Source organism: Diadema setosum, chromosome 10, assembly GCF_964275005.1.
Source record: "Diadema setosum chromosome 10, eeDiaSeto1, whole genome shotgun sequence".
NCBI classification, from domain to species: domain Eukaryota; kingdom Metazoa; phylum Echinodermata; class Echinoidea; order Diadematoida; family Diadematidae; genus Diadema; species Diadema setosum.
The window spans coordinates 7470276-7486798 of NC_092694.1; the positions used below are offsets into that span (position 1 = coordinate 7470276).

Below are 16523 nucleotides of genomic sequence, written 5' to 3' on the forward strand. Positions count from 1 at the left end.
GCTGGAGTCGAGGGGAAAATAGTTAAAATTTACATTAATGATTTATTTTGCTGCTCAAGATGCCTGAAATGAGTAAGTATGGACTATCTGCTTTCGGGGGATACGACATTAATTGCCCTAACTAGAATTGTATTGCCCTCCTCTTCGACTCGGGCAATATAATTCTAGTTCAGGCAATAAATGTCGTATCCCCTCAAGGCCAGGCCATATCATAATATTTTACCACGTCCACTTGCTTGCTTCACCTGTGTAGAATTTATGCTTCTTCTTCTTTTCTTTTCTTTTTTTTTCGTCCTGCTTCCTTGGGCATCCAGTCATGCATTGTGATTTGAAATTGCCATGATATTGCCCTCGTTTAGTATGATTATGTAATGATTTTTGAAAATGATTATTCTTATCCTTTTTCCTAACTACTGTAAATTCTGAAGCAGACGTCCAAGTATGGACACAAATACGGGCGTCAATAGGTGCATGTCATGCATGTCAGAGACACACCTACAGTGTATTTCACGCACATTTTAGTTCATGGTTTAAATTTGAACCACTTCGTGACTATGGGCCTTCTGTTTCGATATTCCGTCTGTATGTCTAAACTCCTTTGCCATTAAATTCTTGCAGAGGTGGAAGGTCCTGAGAAAGCACTGGGTATGGCAGATGGTGAAATTCCCGACAGCGCCATCACTGCTTCGAGTGAATACAACGCGAATCATGGACCAGCACGAGCTCGTGTGGACACTGTTGCTGGTAGCCTCACTTACGTCTTCCTCTCAATTTATGATTATTCTCCCACTATTTATATCAGCCCTACCCATCTCCACTGACGGATCGAGGATGGGGGAATTTCATATAATTAAGAGTTAAAAAAAATAATAAAAAGTATAGTAAAATGTGACAGTGCACCTCAAAACGAACATAAAGTCGCACACACTTATTTTGCGTGAGGACTGAAAATAAGTGAAATGGGTCAACCTACCCGAACATGACTTTTTCATATTTTCTGAAAGAGCGGGTCTTCTTTTACATTATGCTAAAATTTGGTATCATAAAACGGGCAGGAAAGTGTGTTTTTTTAGCAGTTTATCTCGAACATTTTTGATAGAATAGTGTGATTAGGTGTGTCTTTAGAATCCCTTTTTCATTTCTGAAAAACCTTGTCCACACTCTTCACTTTCAACTCTAATAACTTTTGAAAGGATAGTGCTACTGCTTTGAAAGTTGGCATTAATTATGGACAGAATGTGTTAATGAGGCATGCTTAATTTCAGTCTAATCTGATAATCCCTTCATTGTTGTTACTCTGGTGGTTTACTTCCTGTTTTTTGTCCCATTCATCGCACAGCCAGCACGGTTTGGTAAAGATTAAGCGCTTGAATAGACACTGTACTTCAGAGGCTCTTTTCTCAGTTCACACTTTTCCTGAGTTTGCGCTTTCTTTCCAATATTTAGATAGGTTAGGAGAGTCCATTTGATTTGAGTTATACATCATTTTAAAGCTTAAAGTCTGCTCTTTCAGAATATGGCCTTATCTAAAAATTCATGTCTGGCGACTTTTTGCTTGTTTTGAGATGCAGGGTCACAAATTATACATGAAACTACACAATTTTCCAACATAGATATAAAAGATTTCGGTAACATGGGAGGGGGCATCCCCTTCTACCCCTACCTCACCCGCTAAGCTCCTTCTCTTTGCCCCCTCCCCCCTTGTGCAATTTTGAAATATTTAATCTGGCATATCAACCGTGAATGTGTAAGCATTGGACGCCCAGAAATGTAAAAACGTGCCATTTTGATGTGCAATATACAAATAAGAGTGTTTTACGCTTAAACTTCTTTGAGTCATAATCAAAAATAAACTCCCATGAAATTAAAAAAAAAGTTTTTTAATTCAAAACACGGTTACCAAGAGAACCGACGTGATAATGTATGAAGACTAGAGTACTTTCAGAATGTTGATAACATTGATGATGATGGTGATGCCTGTGGTAGCTAATCTATCACGAATTGCAGTAAGGGCGACTACAGTGATTATGTCATGTTAAAAAAAATAACGGTAATGATGATCAGTATAAATGTTGATTGTTCAAAGTATTAGCAGAGAATTAACTACTCAACGATGACTGATGCCGCTAAAGAAATACTAAAGATATCGTGTCTTGAAGGGACTGTACAGTACTGGTTTAGGAGGGGATTCATGTTTTGAACAGTCCTAAGTGAAATAATGAGAAACCTATTATGAAATATCAGAGAGCACGTAATTTTAAGAAGGATTCAACGTTTATTTGATGAAAATTGGTTTTCAAATGGCAGAGATGTCCAAAAAAGTGATAATAATAAAAGCCCACAGGCCATGCCTTTTACTAGGATCTCTTTGTTTCACCTTATTTTTGAATATCTCAGCCATTTCAAATCCGATTTTCATCAGACAAACTTTTGATTCCCCTTAGAATTGCATGCTCTTTGACATCTCATAAGTGGTTTCTGAATTTCTTGCAAAATGTTAAAAACTAAATCCTCACCTTGACCAGAACTGTACACTCCCTTTAATAATACAACATGAAAAGCTGGATTCCATATGTCTCTGTTGAATAAGCCGGCGTTGTTTCCTGATCTGGTGTTTCTTGTCAACACGCTGCAGATTCCATTTTAGGTCTTGCTGTCAGGCTCTCCGAATTCATCATTATCAATTCCACATTCTACTTCGCTTCCCTCTCCTCCTCTTTCTCTCTTTCTTTCTCTAGCTTTCTATACAGAGCTTGACGGCGGACACCAAATGGCTTGATAGCTGTACATAGCTGTTACTTCTTGTGTGTTACTGATCAATCCTGGCGATAGCTTTAATGCAACAACAATTTATAGTGTACATTATGTATATACCGAAGTAGGCTTTATGATCATGCAAATCGTGTTGTCCTCCTGAAACCAATGATATCTCGGTCACAGTAATAGTTTTTTGTTTTTTTTTTTGTGTTTTTTTTTTCTTATTTGGCACCCTTACATCATCTGGTCTATTCTACTATCCGTTCTCCGTTTCTTTTTCACAAACACTGATTACTCGGGGCTTACAACCAAACAAGCTTGCTTTCATGTAGGTCTCGCCATACTTTTCTTTGATCAACCCCATCTCGATTTCGAATCTGACCAGTTATTACATATAATTACTGTGTTATCACCATGTATATTGTTGTGTTTTGCACATTGTTTACAAGGTGAAAGAACTTGTTTGATTTCTGTTATAATGTCCACAAATGAGAAGTATGGAAATAAAATGAATTGAATTGAATTGAATTGAATTGAAAGTCGCTGTACTCGCAGTTCGGATTCGTGAAACCCTAAGATTTGTTTTTCGTGCCTTTTGTGGCGATAGATTTGGGGGATATCTGCCGTTTTTTTTTTCCTTATGTTTTGTTCTGATTTGTTACTTTTTTATATATTTGAATTAGTGTCCTTGCTCATTTTTTTTTTTTTTTGTATGTGCAACAGGTGGTGGAAAGACAGGTGCCTGGTCCGCCAAAGTCAGTAATGTTAACCAATGGATCCAAGTGGACCTGAACAGATTTTACTTGGTGACAGGCATCATCTCACAGGGTCGACAGGATTACGGTCAATGGGTAAGGACTTATACAGTTTCCTACAGCGAGGACGGAGATACTTTCACTCCTATCTTGGACTGCAATGGAGATGCAAAGGTAAGATTTTGGCCTTGTACATGTTACCTCTCTTTCCTGTCTCGTTTGATAGTTGGGGGTGGGGGACTTTGATCTTAAGATACCTTGCGACACATTTGCTATTTGGAATGAGTACTTGTAACTTGTTTGTGACTCTGCCTACCACTTCATACTCTACATGGGTGTTTGTGTGTGTCTGTTTGTGTCTGTGTGTGTCTGTGTGTGTGCCCGTGTGTGTGTGCGCGTGTGTACCTGAGAGAGAGGGAGAGAGAGAGAGAGACGGAAAGTATACTACCAATGTTGAACAGACTATAATAACAAACAAAGTGTCGCTACTCATTGTTTGGAATGATTTCAGTATCAAGTTATTGCTTGAAAATGACCGGCTTCACATTTTTCTTTTCTATTAGACATTTACAGCGAACACAGACCGCAACACGAAGGTAACAAACCGCTTTGCGAGATCGGTTCTTGCCCGATTTATCCGCATTCTCCCAGCAACTTGGAACAATGGCATCAGCATGCGGTTTGAATTACTTGGCAAGGGCCCTGTCGGAGGTAATGAGTATAGGGAAAGTTCATAAAACGGTAAGAAAACCGTACATTTTTACCACAGGGGATTTAGGAAAGGAATTTATGTAATTGCAAATGCATATAGGTACTCTGAAAGTTAAGAGACTTCTTTCTTTCATACCAGTTTAAGCTACACGTACGCACAGGTAATTTATGATCTGGTGTTCTCCCCCTTCGTCTAATACCCGTTTGATCTCGACGAGCATGGTCTGATCCCATTTTGTCTAAAACCAGTTTGTCTAGTAACAGTTTAAATAGTCCATTTGCCAGTTACCCTCATTACCAGTTTGTCTACTTCAATATGAGATCCATTGCAGGGGCAGATCCAGGAATTCCGTAAAGGGGGGCGCAACTAATATTTCTGGCGCCGCTTCCGGGCTTCATTTTTTTTTTGTTTCTTTTCATTTCTTTTGTTTTTAACGATAAACAAAGGGGGCGTGCGCCTCTTGCGCCCCCTCTGGATCCGCCACTGCATTTAGTCTATTTCCATTCCGTCTATGAATACATCGTGTAAGCACATATTTTTCTGACTCCAGCTCATTTAATATTATCCACTTTGTTAAATTACTATTTTGTCTAGTTCTCCCTTTGGCTCCACCCACTCAACTATTTTGTCTAGTTCTCCCTTTGGCTCCACCCACTCAGGTTACTGTGATATCTACTTCGGCAATTTATCAGTTACTAGAGCAGTAGTCTTCTTAAATAATAGTAAAGTAACCAGTTGGTCACGTTGACTATCTGTTTGTTAGTCTAAATGTTTACCCGATGGATTTCAGAATTTGTGAGATTGCGTTTTTCCAAACATGAGTGTACGTCAGATCGTTATGTAACGTGCGGAATGCAAGTCACATGAAAAATTATTATCTATAGAATTCTAGAATCTAGCAGCTTGCTGCAGCTTGTTATGTATTTCCATTGCCTATTTTCCTGAACACGATTGCTGTACAACTTAAAAATACATGTAAGAGATAATACACTTTAAAAAAATCCGGGTCAGAACTGACCCAGACAGGTTCGTTGGGGGTCACACCCCGTTTTGGTAAAAAAAAAAAAAAATGACTTGAAATTTGGTCACGAAGACCTGGAAAGGGGTCACACTGACCCAATTCATGACTCTGAATGGGGTCATATCTGACCCCATTCCTTTTCATTTCTGACTCGGAACTGAGTGTGTCCCCAATGGACCCTTTCCGGGTCAGTTGTGACCCGGATGTTTTTAGACTGTATACATGTCTAGATAATTAAGTGAACCAGTAAGAAATGTGTGGAGTGAACATTACACCAACGAGGTCCTATATACATTCTTGCTGAATTATACATGTATTTTCAATCTTCCCTAGTAATAGCGCATGCAAATGTACAGTGAATCTTTTCTACACATGACACATCACTTATTGGCGAGAATGATGTCTGATACTTCACGTCAACATGATTTCACAGTGGACTTCGCTCTTCAGCTAAACAAGGAGAACGTAGAAAAGAATGCACAGAGTGGCAATTTCTAGTCACCATGGAATATCTGAAGAGTTTGTTTGCAAAAACCGATAAGTCCATATTTATCAAATGGAGATATTTGCGATTAAAGGTCAAGAAAAATAAAGAGAATAATAAGAAAATTTGTGCTTCTTTTGACCGTAACTTCAAAAATATACCTTTATATGTAGTGACCAATATATCATTTAAAAGGTATTATTTTGTACTTTATGACAGAGACCGTACTTCAAAATCTTCAAAAATGGACTTATCGGTTTTTGCAAACAAACTCTTCATCTATTGATTTTGTGATATTAAAATTTGATATACCGAGGATGAATGCCTTAACTTAAAATAGATCAATTTTTAATCTTAGTCGTAAAAAAGAAAAGTTCATTCCTTAGCATTTTTGCAGTGATGCTCTTGGAATGAAAGTACGCATAACTGTGACATAAAATGCGAAATGTCGTCGTGGTCTGATTTTGTTTGATTTTTTTTTTTTTTTTTTTTGTTACCGTCGTGCTCGAAGGTCAACGCTTCGAACCTATCAAGCTCGGTATGGAAAGCGGAAGGATCACGGACGCCATGTTGTCTTCGAGTACATGCTACAATGCGAATCACCGTGTTAACAGAGCGAGACTTAACCAAGTTGCCGGTACGTACCCTGTCCCTACCTCACTCCTCATCTTTGCTTTTCTGATACCGTCGAGTATAGACCTACTTCGATCATTTACGTTGTTTTCTGAAGATAAAAGGGATGGTACAGTTTCGATTGAGATGAGGCTACCTGTTTCAAGCGTTTCTGATGATTTTTTTTTTTGAGAAAGTGAGAAACCTCTTATAGAGTATTAAAAAGCATATAGAAATTATAATATTGTTAGAGGAAATCACATTTTTTTTTTATGAAAATATTGGTTTTGAAATGGCTGAGATACAATTCAATAGTAATATATGTGATCGAGACCCATCTTTCATTAGGATCGCTTTGTTTTACTTTTTTTTTTCTTTTGGTATATCACAAACACTCCAAAACTAATATTCTTATCATAGATTTTGAAGTCCTCCTAGAATCGTATGCTCAGAAAAGTAGTTCTATGTATTTTGTCAAAAAGCAAAAGGCTATACCCTCACCTAAACCTAAATTGTACTATCACTTTAAGCAAGTAGGAAGGACATAAATCATTGTTTTTCTTTCCATGCATGTATAGCATATCTTACTTCAATTGGAATGTAATAATTATTTTCTGTCAAGTTACGCACGGACAAACACAATGGTAATTTTCTGATATTAAAACAATTCTGACAAATAATCATAATGTATTTAATCAAGCTTGTCCTTGCACAACTTGTCTGTTGTTCAAATTTATTTCATATTTCCATTTCTCAATGATGACATTACAAAATTATTGACAGCAAAACAAGAATACAAAATATATACAATCATGTCTTTTGATCGTAGAAGAAAAGAAAAAGAAAATATACTCGACACAAATGTACAAGATCATATTGTGTGAAAATGTCACTAGTGAGTATAAGAAATATGATGGGGCCTACATAAAAGCTTTAAAGCTTGTAAAACTGTAGGTTCCCGAGCTCATAGGCATATAATTTTACACGGAGAAACGGATATGTTTGTCTTGACCAACTAAAATTACACAAGTACAAAAAATCGATGAGTAATAAACTAATGAACCACATAGATATCGCACAAACCAGACTGCATACAAATCTCGCAGTGTTTGAATAACAAAAATGCTATATTATTAAAAGATGTATCGGTACCATGAAATAACTTGAATGACTTGGTGCTGCGGACAAGGACAAAAGACTGGGAGCATAAAAGGGTTGCTAAAAACTTGGTAGTGTGTATCCACTAAGTAATAACTGTTTTAATTTGCGTTTGAAGGTGAATAAAGATAAGGAAGAAGTGATATCTAGAGGGAGATCATTCCAATATCTGGGTCCAGTAAATATAATTGTTTTCTTTGCAAAAATAGTGCGAGTACGAGGAAGGTGATAGGCGTCACTCTGGCGAGTGGGATAACAGTGGATAGAACGATTCCTTTTGAACATGTGGATAAAAAGCAGATGGTAATTCATTAGTTGTTAGTTTATACATGAAAATTCCGACATTGTAATAAAATAGGTCTTGAATTTTCAGAATTCTGTTTTGATGGAAAAAACAATTTGTATGGGCAAAATATCCGGCGTGGTTTATGATTCGTATTGCACGCTTTTGAATACGGAGAAGGGAATCTAGTAATGAGTGAATTGCATTTCCCCACGCCAAAATTCCATAATTAAAGTGTGGAGATATTAAACAAGAATATATACTCTGCAAAATATGAACAGGAAAGAAATGTTTGAGCTTATTCAAGATTCCAATATTTCTAGACAAAATTTTATTAGAAAATTAATATGAGTTTTCCAGGATAATTCTTGGTCAATCCAAAGCCCTAAAAACTTTGTATTATTAACCTGCTTTAAACATAAATCATTTCTTTTGATATCATATGGAACAACATTCAAGGAATTACTGAATACCATATAATGAGTTTTTTCTACGTTCAAAGATAATTTGTTCGCATAAATCCAGGATTGCACAGACCTGAGCTCAGTATTCATCATATTTGTTAATGCATTAGGGTCTCGATGTGAAAAAAACAAGCTAGTGTCATCGGCGAAACAGATAAATGACAAAATTTGCGATGATTTTGGAAGATCGTTTATGTATAAGATAAATAAAAGTGGGCCCAAGAGGGAGCCCTGCGGGACTCCACATGAAATAGGCTTTAATTGCGAATCATGGCTATTGATATTAACAAATTGCTTTCTTTCTGTTAAATAACTCTTAAACCATTCTAAGGGGGTCCCGCGGATTCCATAGTGACACAATTTATAAAACAAGATTTCGTGATCTATCGTGTCGAAAGCTTTAGAAAAATCAAGAAAAACTCCAATTGTATGTTCAAAACTATCTATAGTATGAGCTACCTTGTCTATAAAAGTAAGTAAAGCATGGGTTGTGTTGTAATGTTTTCTAAAACCAAACTGAGAATCTGACAGAATGTTATGATTTGTGAGAAATTTTAATAACCGTGTATAAACCACCCTTTCAAGAATTGTAGGTAAGAGGAGTAATGATTTCGCTTAAAACATTTTTTAAAAGAAAATTTGTAATTCCATCTTATCCTGAACTTCTTTTGTCATTCAAATTCGTAATAATATCTATAATTTCTTCTTCAACAATAGGTTCAAAAAATATTGATTGAGAATTCCTATTACCTAAGTATCTATGGAATCCAATTGATGATTTCGGGATTTTACTGGCAAGATGTGGACCAAGAGTTGCAAAATATTCATTGAAAGATTCCGCCATAATGACCGGGTCGTTAATCTGGCGGTCGTCCACTGAAATATATTTAGGAGAATCGGTATTATTTTTATGTTTGAGCGCCTCATTAATCACCTTCCACGTACTCTTCACATCAGATTTATATTTAACAAACTGTCGGGAAAAATAATTTCGCTTGGCTATACGTATTATGGATGTCAATATATTCCGATAACGAACATATCTCAATTTGTTTAAAGGGGATGGATCTTTACGATACTTACGAAAAAATTTATTCTTGCGGTTAATGGACCTGAGAAGAGATTTTGTAACCCATGGTTGTCGTGGCACTTTTTTATAATTAGAATGGTGAGGTCTTCGGAGAGGAACACAAGAATCATAATTAGCGATTAAAATATTGTTGTTTTGTTTTTTGTTTATTTTGTCTTATGTTTTATTGATATATTGATTTTTTTTTTTTTTGGGGGGGGGGTATTCCTCAATGAGAAAAGAAGACGAAGAAATAATAAGACTTTATCTATTCTGATTTCACCTTGCAATCTGAATATCAGGTGGAGGGCAGGCGGGAGCCTGGTCAGCGCAAAGAAACGACCACGTCCAGTGGATCCAAGTCGACCTAGGTACCGACTATGAGCTCCACGGAGTTATTACCCAGGGTAGATCCGATCTTGACCAGTGGGTGATGAGCTACAAACTGCAGTACAGACCTGACGGTGGGACAACTTTACTGGATGTTATCGGGGACAATACACAACCTCGGGTACGGCTGACTCCACTCTTTAAAGGACCTATGTAATGATACATACTTTCACGCTCATTTCGTAGCTGGACTTGAAAACGAGGTCTGCAGAAAAAAAAAAAACAATCTAGATGAAAATTGAGGCTTATTTTTTGACACTAGACGTTGATATACAACCAGTTTATGCCCCGCCCACAAAAATTGGCTCATCGGCATGATTGATACGGCTACGTCACTGCCAGAACGCAAGACCAATTCTCCCCATGGACAATGCAGCGAACAGGTTCAGAAGGGAATGTCATATTTTCACTATTTATTACATTTTGATGACCGACAGAATGCATGACTACATCCGGTTGGATATGATTTACATTATCAGCCCCCTCCCCACTGATATAAATTGAAACAAGAAAGGGAAAACTGACCAGAAACAAATGTGACCCTGCACCTCGAAACAAACAAAAAGTCGCCAGACATGAATTTTTAGTTAAGACCATATTCTGAAAGAGCAGGCTTTAAGCTTTAAAATGATGTATAACTCAAATCAAATGGACTCTCTTAACCTATCTAAACATTGGAAAGAAAGCACCAACTCAGGAAAAGTGTGAACTGAGAAAAGAGGCTCTAAAGTACAGTGTCTATTCAAGCGCTTAATCTTTACCAAACCGTGCTGGCTGTGCGATGAATGGGACAAAAAACAGGAAGTAAACCACCAGAGTAACAACAATGAAGGGATTATCAAATTAATCTGAAATTAAACATGCCTCATTAACACATTCTGTCCGTAATTAATGCCAACTTTCAAAGCAGTAGCACAATCCTTTCAAAAGTTATTAGAGTTGAAAGTGAAGAGTGTGGACAAGGTTTTTCAGAAATGAAAAAGGGATTCTAAAGACACACCTAATCACACTATTCTACCAAAAATGTTCGAGATAAACTGCTAAAAAACCACACCTTCCTGCCCGTTTTATGTTATCAAATTTTAGCATAATGTAAAAGAAAACCCGCTCTTTCAGAAAATATGAAAAAGTCAAGTTCGGCTAGGTTGACCCATTTCACTTATTTTCAGTCCTCACGCAAAATCAGTGTGTGCGACTTTATGTTCGTTTTGAGGTGCACTGTCACAAATAATAAATGGCGAAAACTTTGAGCAAAAAAAAATGGGTTTTCATCGGGATGCGAACCCGAGACCTCCGGATTACTAGACCGGTGCTCTACCGACTGAGCTATTGAAAGCCCTGGATCGGTGTTCGTCCCAAACCCTTAATTTCTTTGCTCGTGTGGTCAGATGCTATAGCATGCCGTCAAACCCCCGTTTGAGACGAGACCCCATTGGCAAACGAAGCTGATAGGGTGCTATACCCCCCTAACGAGTCCTCGTTTGAGAAGTGGGGGGATTTGTATTTGCCCATTGCAAAATAACTTTCTACTCAGGCGTGGCAAACCTGGAGGCCAAGCCAGGGTTTAATGACTACAACAGCTGTCATATTACGTAAGAGCATGATAAGGATATCTGCCTGTGGCAGACCATTCAAAGTGAACTCAATTTTCTCTATTCTTTCTAAAGTTTTCAATTTTATATTCTATTGAAAAATTCTATGGTCATCCATTTTAAATTTCGAACGAAAAAATTTGACCCATAAATAACGAAAATACAGGAATAAGAAGGAGAGCATTGTAGAAGTTTGCCGAAGCTGACAATGCATGCATACACAGGTACGTACACACACGCGCACCATGGAGCTACATAGCCCATGCCAAAACCAAAACAATCTCCTCCTTTCGCGGGTGACCCCGGGTGACTGATGCTTAGATTAGGCCAGGGTCAAGAAACAGGTGTTTTACATCTTTTGTTTTTAAGTCCTTGGTTGCCAAGATATACACTGGTATTGTCTACAGGGGTGTAGCTTCTTCAAACGAGAGATTGGCTTCATGGTGTGTGTATTTGTGCCACACACACACACACACACACACACACACACACACATTAACCTGATATAGACCCAAAGGACGTAAATCAACTTTGGAATAAATGCGAGGGATCACCGAAGCGATGCAGCTTTTTATTTTTTTTTTTTGTAATATGAATTGAAACAAGAAAGGGAAAACTGACCAGAAACAAATAATAAATGGCAACTTTGAGCAAAGAAAATGAGTTTTCATCGGGATTCGAGCCCGAGACCTCCGCATTACTAGACCGATGCTCTATGTGTATGTGTGGCACACATACACACACTATAGCTTCTGATCACACGATCAAAGAGAATTAAGGGTTTGGGACGAACACCGATCTAGGGCTTTCAATAGCTGAGTCGGTAGAGCACCGGTCTAGTAATCCGGAGGTCTCGGGTTCGAATCCCGATGAAAACCCATTTTCTTTGCTCAAAGTTTTCACCATATATATATATATATATATATATATATATATATATATATATATTCATATATATATATATATATATATATATATATATAGGTAGATATTATACATATATTTAAACGATAGGCAATAATTGAAGTTTTACTGATTTTTTTCCACTGGTAACACTCCCTTTTGTTTTCAAATAGAATATATCAATACGAGATTTGAAAGAGGTCAGAGGTCAACAAAAGTATGTCAGAATTAAGTCTGTGACACACCATTCTCTTGATAAAGTCTTAATAGGCTTGCAAAACTTATAAAAGTCAAACAAAACATGCAAATAGATATCACATACCTTCGAAAATTGTGGAAATGATAGTGATATTGCGACTCCTTCTACGGAACTATCGGCTATGATATTCACGGAATCTTCAGTGGGTACTGGCTGGGGTATACACAATGTAATATTCCTCTCTTCCAAGACTTTACCCGAGACTTAAAATGACAGGGTACCTATCTTATCCAAACGTATCCTACGTATTAACCTTGCACTTGCGTTTGTTTGTTTGTTTGTTGTTGATTTTTAATTCAGATATTTCCTGGAAACACCGACAGGAATAGTGTTGTTGTCAATACACTGTCAATGCCGGTTACTGCCCGCTACGTCCGAATTTTGCCATTCACCTGGTATGGCCACATCAGCATGCGGTTCGAGTTGCTTGGTAACGGGCCAATTAACGGTGAGATTAATGCTGCGTATGTGAATTGGCGGATCCATTTTCTTTTTTTTGGGGGGGGGATGTGGGGCACAACTCCTGACATTTTCTGGAAAGTAAAAGTAGTAAAATGAAAAAAAAATGAATGGGTGCGCGTGTGCTTCAATCTCCCATACCCCCTTTTATTCATTTTTCTTTTTTCTCTTTTTTTATAGAAGCCATCTTTGTCAGGCAATATTGAGTAGCGGCACGAGAAAATTGCTGTGAAGTCTTTTTATCTCATTATCATTTGTGTGTGTGTGTGTTTGTGTGTTTGTCAGCCGTTGAAATCCGGTTGATTAAACCCGAAAGTGGCACCACATGTATCTTTTGCGCTACCCCCTCCCCTTAAAATTCCTGGTTTTTAGCCATTGTGTGTGTATATGTGTCTGTGTGCGTGTGTATGTTCTATCCTAAAACTTGATACAAGAGTCAGAATCAAAACTGTAACAACGCAATGCTTACTATTGACATTTCACTTTGATTACCTCAGCATTCATCAAACTATGTCGTTACTGTAAGGTCTCAATTACCGTTAACTTTGTTCAAATTTGTATGCATTATTTCTGTCACTGAAGAAAGTAAGATGTGTGCAATGTTAGTGTGAAAACCGAAATAAATTTGATCTTGAGATTCAAAATGGTGATTTAATACGTGATGCAATGATGATAGTAGCAAAAATGTATGTGCTAACAGAAATAAAGATAATGGTAACCATCCATTGCAAATGGAATTTTTATAAGCTACTTGAGCAATGATTGGACGAGCAACACACAACTGAGTAAATTATAACATTCACTTGTGAGGGGGATATGATTATACTGCTTTGCTTTTCACAATAATTAGATTTAACACGACGTCGGGTATTGCGTGCCCTTTAAGGTGCTTAAAAATGCAGTTTTTGATGCCACTATATCATTAAATAAATGTCGGTTTAGTTAAACATTCGATTTTTTCTCTTTAGAAACGAGGCGTTAAAGAGATGGAATAGTACGGGTTGAGATAAAGATTCAGCTTTTAACTTTTGGCGAGATAGTTAGAAATAACAGTATTAAATGTTACAGGTCAAACAATTTTAAGTGGAATTCACAATTTATTTTATAAAAAAAAAATGCTTTTGAAATGGCTGAAATATCCTAGAACAAAATAAAGCAAAGCGAGCCTAAAAAAGGCGGGTCCCATTGTTTTAATGTGTGATTATGATTCCCTTTGTTTTGGATATCTCAGCCATTACAAAAGCAATATCCATCGATTATTTAACTTTGAATCCCTCTTGAAATTATGTTTTTTTTTTTCTTCATATTTCACAGAGGTTTTTGTTTGCTTGTTTGCTTGCTTTTATTTCTGCATTCAATCAGATGCAATTTGAACGCAAACTTCAAAAAGTACAAAGACAAAGAATAACAAGTGTAGTGAAATAAATCGATAACAGTACATAGATAGATTCACATAGGTGATTGCATTGAGCAATGTAGATACACAGAAACATGAAATAAAATATACAGTATTTTTCAGTAAACAACAGAGATAATTGAATGCAGGAGACCACCATCATGAGCGATTAAGCTTGAAATTGATGGAGGCCTCATAAAATGACTATCCAACGACATAACTCTCTTGGAGGTAGGTGATCAGGTGAGTGTAGTGCAGTTGCAGGTGAGAGTGCAAGATGCAGTTGAAGGAAGAAAATTGAGATTGACAATAAGATGACAATCTATACTATAAATATTTGTTAGCTCAGTTGGTTTGGGGAATATAATTGTATCAAATATCGTTTAAGTGAAGCTTTCAAAGAATGAATACTTGAACAAAACTTTATATTATCCGGGAGATTATTCCAAATGTGCCCCTCTACAACAAAATGATCCTAAAGTCGGGCGAGGTCGATTATTTGAAAATTGCATGACACAATTCCCTAATCTTTCTGCTTTAAATTGATATATAACACATCTTATAAAAATAATCTGCTGCGGAGATATCGATGTTTAAAAGAGAGCATGTCAAGACGTATGGGAAATCACAGTTTCGAGAAAAGCGCCCTAAAAGTTCTCCTTGCGATGCAATCACGATCACGGGACACGCAGTCAGTATTCACCTCCGGACAATAGAAGGTAAGCCCTAGCAACCCCCGAAATGCTCATTCAAACACAGCGTCGGCTGTCTCCTCACCGACCAATCAGTGATTGGTATAGTAGTATAGTATACTGGGCATAGCGCACCCCGCCAGCACGCACCAGTCGACTGGACAGTGTGCGAGCTTCACGCTCCGGTTAGCGGCAAGCGGCAAACTGACCAATGAGATCACGCCGGTCGTTGTTAGGGGCGGAGCCTTTGTGTGGCGCTCAATCCAAATGTTCGAACCAGTTTCTGCTTCGTTGAAACGCCAAAAAACATGGCCCAGAAAAACGCTATTTTTTGGTCTTTCCTTTCATCATTTTGCTTCAAAATTTCGACAGATGATAGAAGACATGTCAGACTGTAATGATATGTCAAATTCAGAAAATCGTAAGTTTTGACCAATTTTGATGCTCTGACTTCAAACTCGATTTTCACGGCTTCGACCGGGCGCGACTTTAGGACCATTTTGTTGTAGCGGGTCACAAATATCCGGACCCGAATTCTTATAGATTTATGTGTCACTAATAATTTGGGATTCAAAAGGTGGAAATTTCTACATATACGAGTAGGGTACGAATGGACAGAAGTATTGAACCTAAACATGTTATCAAACGATGATGGAAGTTGATGATGTATATATTTGAACATAATTACTGCTACTTGAATAATATTCAAATCAAAAAACCTTCAATGTTTTAAGCTCATGAAATAAAGAATCAGTATGAGCCAGAAAATGCGATCCTGTACAAATACGTATAACTTTCTTTTGTAATTTAAATATAGAATTTATTTTGGTAGAGCTGCAAGTACCCCATACAACATTGCAATAACTTATATATGAGAGAATTAAGGAATTATATAATAGAAATAAAGTTGAACGAGGAAGAAAGAACTTCAACTTGGAAATTATCCCTATATTTCTAGAAATACACGTTGTAACATGATATAAATGCTCATTCCAAGTCAAACTTTCATCTATATATACTCCTAGAAATTTTGAATTCATTTTCTTTTCTAATGGGATATCATCAATGTTAATATGTATCAACGTATCTTCATTATGAAAATGAAGTTTGAAATGAATAAAATGAGTCTTTTTTATATTCAAAGAAATTTTATTAGACTTAAACCAATTTGATACTTTACTAATTTCAATATCTAAACTGTCATTTAAAATCTTAAGATCTTTATGAGAATAAAATATATTCGTATCATCAGCAAATAGAACAAAAGAGAGAAGAGAGGATGTATTTATGATATCATAAACATAAAGAAGGAATAATAATGGGCCTAGAATTGAGCCTTGAGGAACACCACATTTAATTAAAAGGGGGTCAGATTCACAACCATTAAAAATAACATATTTTCTTCTATTAGTTAGATAATCTTTAAGCCATAAAAGTGCTTGTCCTCGAATACCATAATGACTAAGTTTGGTGAGTAAAATAGAATGATCAAGAGTATCGAATGCTTTACTGAAATC

The 16523-nt window shown here is 36.9% G+C and overlaps 1 protein-coding gene across 1 annotated transcript in view; it reads left to right on the forward strand.

The window, feature by feature from the left end:
• LOC140234475 (uncharacterized) overlaps positions 1 to 16523 on the forward strand; it is a 44842-nt gene that overhangs the window by 7253 nt on the left and 21066 nt on the right. Inside the window, 6 exon segments of the mRNA XM_072314518.1 lie at positions 619 to 744; positions 3481 to 3686; positions 4076 to 4223; positions 6241 to 6366; positions 9618 to 9826; positions 12760 to 12907. Of these exon segments, the coding sequence (XP_072170619.1) occupies positions 619 to 744; positions 3481 to 3686; positions 4076 to 4223; positions 6241 to 6366; positions 9618 to 9826; positions 12760 to 12907 (963 nt within the window).